Source organism: Olea europaea, chromosome 5 (assembly GCF_002742605.1).
Source record: "Olea europaea var. sylvestris chromosome 5, O_europaea_v1, whole genome shotgun sequence".
Classification (NCBI taxonomy): Eukaryota; Viridiplantae; Streptophyta; class Magnoliopsida; order Lamiales; family Oleaceae; genus Olea; species Olea europaea.
Genome location: NC_036241.1, coordinates 13,955,720 through 13,964,228, shown reverse-complemented (window position 1 = coordinate 13,964,228; position 8,509 = coordinate 13,955,720). Strand labels below are relative to the sequence as shown.

The window sequence follows — 8,509 nt, the reverse complement described above, 5'->3', positions numbered from 1 at the left end:
GCAAAGAAGATAGTATTTTATTTCTTGACATAAGGGAAGCTATTACAAGGATTTAAATCTAATCCCTATAAGTTCTACAGATTTTCTTTGGTGGAGCTTCATTTTCGGAGGAGTCTTCCGCCTCAGGTCCGAACTTTATGTCCATCTCAACCTGTGGCTCAGGCTCAGGATCATTCTCTAAATCATCCTTGGGTTCTTCTTCGAGATCTTCTTCCTCAACCAAAGGTTCCTCCTCGGGCTCCTCATGGACTACATCATCCCACAAATCAATCAGGGCATGGTAATACCTCTCAAACTCAAACAGGTTTGGGTTGCCTTCTAACATTTCATCCCTAATCGTGACTCTCATATCTCCCCATTGAGGTGGGAGGGAGTGTATGAGATTATTTATGGCCTCAATATGCGTGATCTCCATACCAGCATTAACCGCCGTCATGCATCTCTCATAGATGTCATACACATGTTCGCTAAGCGGTCGAGTCGGATCAGTTACATAGTTTTCATAGGAATGAATAGCAATTTTACGGTTCAATGCTTCTCTATATGCCCTAGCCATTCTAAGAGCTGTATCTGTTGCATTTTCACATACATCATATTTTTTCTTTGCTTAAAGAAAACATGCAAATATTTAAACTTTCATATCATGCAATTCCCTTTAAGCCCTTAGCTTTTGCCCAAGTCCATTACATATTTTTAAATAACACATCTCTAAATCATATCAAAGCATCATAACATAAACATAATCATTAACTTTAAACATGAACATACCTGGGCCATAGGATGAGGTTGATGGGTGGATGCACGATGCCATGGAATACCTTAAACTTTTCATTTTCCTTTTGTTTTTAAAAAAACCATACTTGGTCTACAGAACCGGCTAAACCTTATTCTGATACCATACTGTAACGCCCCGACCCCTAGAGGACCGGAACGCTACTTACTTTACTTAGCTTAACCGATGGTTTAGTAACAAGTGTATACGTTTTAGCGGAAGCTTACATCTTCGGATAATAATTTAAATAACAATACTTCAAATACTTTAAAGAAAAACACTGAATCATTTTTCAAAACAACAAAATGTAATTTATTTGAAGAAAACATAACTTGTTCTCGCATTCTACGTTATTCAAAACTTTAAAGAAATAACATTGGAAAACATTTCATAAAAATAAATCAAAATCACTTATTCACCGAATTTCCATGGGCTCGTTGCATCATTCTCCATCTTCTCCTCCATCCATGCCCGAGGTAGAATTCCTTCAATCTGTAGAGATGTGATTAAACCCGTGAGTTGAAAAACTCAATAGGTGTCATAGGTGCATTCGTGATCAAGCTATACATTTCAAAACATTAACTTTATAACTTTTTATACATGCCGTACCCGGAGGCACCATTTGACATGAAGGGTTATGCCGTACCCGAGGGCACCATTTGACATACGAACATTTTTTCAACATAGAGGGGTATGCCGTACCAGAGTACCATTTGACATACAACCATTAACATAGAGGGATATGCCGTACCGGAGTACCATTTGACATACAAACATTAACATGAATCGAAACTTATAACTTAACACAATTAAACACATTATTACATATGGTGCCCATAAGAACTCCGTGATTATAGAGACCCATGCTTTAATGGATCTCCATTATTACGGAGGCCATAACAAGGCCTCCGTATGATGGAGGCCTATCTCCGTAATCACGGAGGCCTTGTTGAGGCCTTCATCATACGGAGGCTTTGTTTCTTGTGTAGGCAACATATTTTCAGTATGGATATAGGTGCTAAAAATGCTGAGAAATAATATGAAAGTGACAGAAAAATCCAAAGTATACTAAATGTAGTGAGGATTCATATAGAAGATTTGATGGTTCTATCATGTTTACTTGAGTCACTTGAGTCAATTGTTTGAACCCTAAGAGTAGAAATTTTCATTGTTAACAAAAGATGTTCACATTAATTTCTTAGACACCATGTACATAATATCATAAATGTTTGAATTTTTGTCACTTTCATATTGTTTTTCAGCATTTTTAGCACCTATATCCATACTGAAAATCTTGGCCTCCATAATCACGGAGGTTTTAGATTCATTCATAAATGTTTCTCTATTTTTAATTTTTAGATTCATTCATAAATAAGATGTGATTTTTGGAATAATTTATGTAGATGTCTCTAGAATACATAATTTCTCCGGATCAATGGTTTTCTGCTACAATTGTCCAGTATCCAAATTTCGAATATCTTAAAGACTTTGTAAAATTTTTAGATTCGAATGAGCAATTTTCGTTGATGTGTAGTAATTTTTATGGATTTCTTTATGGAGCTTTCTACAAAGGAAAAAATGTACAATTTAGTAGTAGGTTGGTGCATGAATTTATATTGAGGCTTGTGAATTGTGGGAAAAATGATGAAATTTGGGTAAGGTTAGATGATCATGTAGCCAAATTTGGTATGCAAGAATTTTGTCTTATTTCTGGATTACCTTGCCATGAACCATCCATGGACATTAATGATACAAATGATCGTCTTAGAAATCAATACTTTAATGGTACATATCGAATCAGTATGAAGATGCTTCATGAAGCATTACATGCATGTGAACATGAAGAAGATAAATTGAAGCTTAGTTTAGTCATGTTGATCGAATGTGTGTTGACACCCACTTCAAGACAAATTGATTATAGAACTCTTGGTATGGTTGAACAACTGGATGAGTTCATTGCATATCCATGGGGTCGCAAATCATATTTGATCTTGTTATATTCATTGAAAGTATCACAATCTGAAAGAATACAAAGGTTGCAACGGAATGAACAAACAGAATGCAAGTACGCGTTACATGGGTATCCACTTGCATTCCAGGTAATTAGTCCCTATTTTTGTATTGATTTATTATGTACAATATATTCCCATAAAATTTTTTTATACATATAATGTTTATTTTTTATTATTTTGCAGTATTGGATATATGAAGTATTTCCAAAGATTGGAAAGAAATTTGGACATCGTAGACATAAAAAACCACAGTTTCCAAGAATATACAAGTGGAAATCCAACCAATTTGTAACTGAAAAAGAGATAAAGCTTTTTTTGTCTACTCATCAGGTACATTTTTACGAATGTACAATTACTCTCACATTCAATTATCTTAAAATAAAATTAAACTCAAAATAAACGATTTTGATATTTCAATTTGATTACAGATTCAAGTGATTGCTGTGCTACAACCTAATGAAGAAGAATTACAAAGTCTTTGGTACGGAACTCTTTCATTGCCAGTGGATAATGGACACAGCAGAATAGATGGGATTGTAAATGGAGTATTGGATAATGCAGTAGAACAAATCCTAGACAATATACATGTGCAAGAAACGACGATTCCCGGTACTTCTACATCTTCACCTGTATTTGGGTCTAGCTCTGTTCCCAGTAGCTCCAACTTCTTAAGTGAAGATAAAATGGAAGAATTGTTAGGTATCTACAAGCAACACATAATATCAGACGTGTCTGATGTATATAGCAACGAAGGCAGAATTTGCTGATGAATCAAGAGTTCACCACCATGCGGTTCTTGAAAACCAAAAACAGTTATTTGAGGAGCAAAAAAATGGCAAGAAGATTACACGCAACATCATTATTAGATAATTCTTGACAACCAAAGGCAATTTTTTGAACAGCAACAAAAGTGGCAGGAAGAGAGATATCAGGGTATGCAATCTTATATTGATACCAGTTTAAGTTCAATGAGATCCTATGTCGACGAACAAAATCAGGAAACACTGAACACGTTATCTGAATGGAAATCAAACATGGAAGCCATCATAGGTTCCATGCAACAAGATGTGCCTCTCGATACAAGTGTTGTTCCTTGCGATAAACCAAATGAGATATCAACAGCTGAACAAATTGAGAGCTCTAAACGGTCGATAAAAGAGAAGAAAAACAAGGGGAAACAAATACGGTCTTCATCATTTTTAGATCGTCCTCTAGAAGACTATCCTATGCAAAGATACATAAAAATTAGAAATTTTATAGCGAAGAATCAATCTGGGTAATAAATCTAATTTTACTTGTATTAGCTCAAATCTTCAAGTTCTCTTTTGATTTATTTGGAATTAATTAAAATTATATCATACAGTGCATATTTGGACAATGGCAGCAACAATGTCTGTGGAAGAGATATGTTGAAAACTCTAATGAATCAAACAAAGGACATAAATATTGTTGTAAGTAAAGTCTATGAATTACAATATATTTTATTTCATAGTCGATATATATAATTTAATTGATATCTATTTATTTAATCAGAATATTGAGTTAGAGTTAAAACTATTGAGGTGGCTCATGAATGATGGTTGTCAGCTTGTTTCAAAAGAATATGCAATTATGGATTTCAAATCTGAAGTAGAATGTGCTCGTTAAATAATATGGCATACTGACATAGGAATGGGAACCACAAGAGGTGAAGCAGATGGAACTCTTATGGAAAGTTATATGAATGGCAAACACCTATATTTGGTCATCCTTGGAGGACATGCAAGTATATATTAATTCCGTGCTTATATCCGGGCAATAGCTGGTACCTTTTTATTGTCAATATTCCTGAATGGAAATTCCAAATATATGATTGCAGCAATAATGTCCACACATCGAATCAAGTAAAAGCACATGCAAAAGCTTCATTGACCGTGGTAGAAGTACTATTGAAAACAACTTTATCTTCTAGAGGAGATATAAGGAAACATATGAATAAACAAATGAAAGAGGAGATCATACCTTACCTAAACTGTGCAAACAATGGGTAAGCATTTAAGTGGCTTGTTTTTTAGCAGAATATTTAATTTCCTAAACTTAGTCATTTGTTCTAACACTAAACTATTTCTTCCACCGGCCTAATGGTGGACTTTTCGTGCTCAAATATATAGAATGCTTTGTTTTGGGATATCCAATTGAATCAGTTTCGTCGGATAGGATGAGCATATATAGATGAAAGATTGCGGTAGATATCTGTAATAACGAATACTTTCTTCATCCCCGCAAATCCTAATTCTAGTAGATAATCAGAATATACTGATTGAAATATTATGTAATAAACTTGTGTTTTTTATCCTTTCTTCTCGTATCTTATCAGTGACCCAAATAAATAAAGATATGTTGAACATGAAATATTATGAAGGACATGTTTAAAAATAATGACCTGACCCTTTTATATGCACCATGTTTTGTACTAATAAGTAAAGTATAATTGAAACGCATGATAACATGTAAAAATAACTAACCTTGTATAGCTCAATGTTATTCTCCTTGACATTAGATGGATTAGCAGAGAAAAAATCATCTTTTAGGCTAACAATAGATTGACAGTCCAGTTAAGCAAAACTTGTAATTATAGACTTCTTAAGTAGTATGTATCAAATTCAAAATTTCAAGATAGACTACATTTTTTGTGCAACAATTGTGTGATTTTATTAGAACTTTTATGTTTTTTCTTGTTCTTGCTCTAGATAAAGGGACATATAATTGACCATGCGAGAAAACAGGTTCAGGCAAATATAGTCCAACAAAATCTAAAGTTTGACCTTGAGCTTTGTTAATGGTCATTACAAAACAAGGACGAATGAGAAATTGATTTCTCTTAAATGGTACCGAATACTTATCTCCTTCAAGTGGAATAAATAGAATTCTAGGTAAAAATACTTGTTTTCCACGATATTCACCTATTCCAATTTCGGCTAAAATAATATTTCGTTTAAATTCTCGACAAATAAGTCTAGTCCCATTACACAAACCTTCTGAAAGATTAATGTTTCTAAGCAACATAATAGGACAGTTTCTTTTTAGTACAAGTTTATGTGGAGGGATACCATTTGAAGTTAGACTATTCAAAAAGTCCTTGTGAATAAATCCTTCTGTTTTATCAATTACTTCATCAAAACTAAAATATGTAAATATCTCTCCTGAAATTTCTTTTACTAGCATATTATTTATTACATCCACATGTTCATTTTTTGGAGTCAAAATAACTCTGTTCATCATAGTATTCAAATTGTCACCATATGTGTGAAAATTAGGAAACACAATAACAATTAGTTTTTTCAATGATTCAAATTCACTGTCAAAATCTATTATTATATCTGAAGGAAGCTTAATCATGTGACATGTGCGTTCTCTTTCTATTCCATTTCCAATTCTAAGTAAATATTCACAGAACAAAGGATCTAATTTAGCTCTCATATTCTCAGTCAATGGTAGTTGTATAAAATATTGCCATAAATCTGAAAAAACTAAACTGGCCATCTTTTGTTCCTCTTTGTACTACTAGCAACACTTGTCGAAAATCTCCTCCGAACAAAACAACCTTTCCACCAAATGGCAATTCACATTCAGTAATATCTTTTAACATTTTATCCAAAGTTTCAAAAGCACATCTATTAATCATCGGTGCTTCATCCCACACAATTAGCTTTGTTATTTGTAAAAGTTGACCTAGTGATGATTGTTTACTTACTGAACATCGCATATCATAACTTGCTTGAAGTGGGATTTTAAAACGTGAATGACCAGTTCTCCCAGCCGGCAATAAAGAAGCAGCCACTCCCGATGACGCTGTCGCTAATGCAATAAGTTGTCGAGATCGTACTGCAGCAAGTAATGCCTTGTACATAAAAGTTTTTCGAGTACCTCCTGGACCATCAATAAAAAAACTCCATTTTTATTATTTACAACACAGTCTAAAATAACATCATAGGCAGATTGTTGTTCCTTATTTAAATTCTCTGTAAAATGCACGTCACACTGAACATTAATATTTATAGTCTCTTCTAAAATCATGTTTGCTAACACATTAGCATCATTCACAATGACGTCAAAATCTACCAGACTAAAATCATTTATGTTTGTACCAAAAACTTCCAAGAATGAATTTATGCATCTCAAAGCCCCTAATCTCGGCATCACATACTGTCATGCTTGCATGTAAAAAATCTTCTATCATGTATACTTTAAATTTAACTCATAAGTTTCTAGGATTTGCAAGGTTGCAAAAAATCAACACATTAGCAAAGAGGCGACGCAATGATATAGGCATTTCATAGGTGATCACCTCATTTAAACACATTTCACAATAATTATTCCCACCTATGAGACCATGTAAAAATGCAGTTTCACGATAAGTAGGCACAACAATGTTATTAACTGTTCTTAAATCTTGAAAAGACTTAGGCCCTTTAACATGATTCAATAAAACTCTTAGAAAGTATCTCTCACCCTCAGATGGATTAGTAGCAACTATTCTACCAATAATATTTTGCTTCTTTCTAGGACTTTAAACTCGAAAATATGTATTCCATACAAAGTATGTAGGAAAATCCTTATAAAGTAAAGTTCGTGCCTTTTCATTTGAAATATTCATTTTAAAAAATTCAGTTAACATTGTTCGTTGAATGGAGTCTTTATTTATAACTTCTGATAGATCATCTGTTTCATTATATGTAACCAACTGAGCATCTTCAATATGTAACTGCAAAGAAATTACAAAAGGAGATATGTCGAATAAATCAAAACTAAAAATTCTCCATATAGCTTCCGGTGCAGATATCTATCTAGCGGTTTGATAATTCGAAATCTCATCAACATAATGCTCATTAGTTTCTTTATTCACCGTAAAATTAACACGATCATGTCCTTTGTATACATATTTGTATAAATATTTGACTGCTTTAACAGAAGAACATATTTCAACATTAGTGTGACAATCATATTTAGTTAAAATATAAGAATTATATGGTACAACACATCTATTGTCTAGTGCAGACCCTCTGACCTTAACAGTAACACCATCGTCACGACGCCTATAAAGTGGATATGAATCATTATCTAATAAAGTATACAAAATGTATTCTCTTGGATACTTATTTTTACAAGTACGGTTATTTTCCATGCACACATTTGTAAGATTTAATTGTCCACAAGGACCATGCATCATATGTTTGACCACAGTAGCATGCAGGTGAGGATTTCTCTTTGGATCTTGTATTTCACAAGAAACAATTTCATCAACTTGCGTAGAATTAGTAATCTTAAAATTCGTTTTAAATATCAGGAGAAAATGAACATGAGGTAGACCTCTTTTTTGGAATTCAATTACATACACATAGGCAGCTATAGGCCATAGAATTTCTCTCTTTATTAAATCTATTTTTAGTTCTTCAAGTTTTGCTCGAAATATTCGGGCTAACAAATCTGGCCTATTTTGTACACTATCATTTTGCCTTAATTCTTATTTAATTTCAGGCCAATTTGGATTGCATGTAAATATTAAAAATATATTAGATTTTCCATATCTTTGAACTAAACACATTGCATCCATATATCTTTTAGTTAAATTTCTAGGACCCCCAATAAACCCTGTAGGCAACACAATTGATTTGCCAATTTTATAGCATCTATTCTCACCATTTTGTATACTATCTAAAAGTCCTTGGTAAAGTTCACCTCGTAT

At 33.2% G+C, this 8,509-nt stretch overlaps 1 protein-coding gene across 1 annotated transcript; it reads right to left on the bottom strand.

Moving 5' to 3' along the window:
- Positions 1-6,247: 6,247 nt before the first annotated feature.
- LOC111394272 lies at positions 6,248-6,963 on the bottom strand. Its single transcript, XM_023020031.1, has 2 exons — positions 6,751-6,963; positions 6,248-6,664 (listed from the first exon to the last, which is right to left on the bottom strand). The coding sequence occupies exons 1-2, from the start codon at positions 6,961-6,963 to the stop codon at positions 6,248-6,250; spliced, it is 630 nt and encodes a 209-aa protein (XP_022875799.1).
- Between the last annotated feature and the right edge of the window lie 1,546 nt (positions 6,964-8,509).

Bases quoted from the DNA above. Each gene is read 5' to 3' on its own strand.
- LOC111394272 (XM_023020031.1), bottom strand. From the start codon at position 6,963: ATGCCGAGATTAGGGGCTTTGAGATGCATAAATTCATTCTTGGAAGTT. The intron at 6,665-6,750 runs GTTATTTTAGAC...TTTATGTACAAG, and splicing joins AACAACAATCTGCCTATGAT to GCATTACTTGCTGCAGTACG.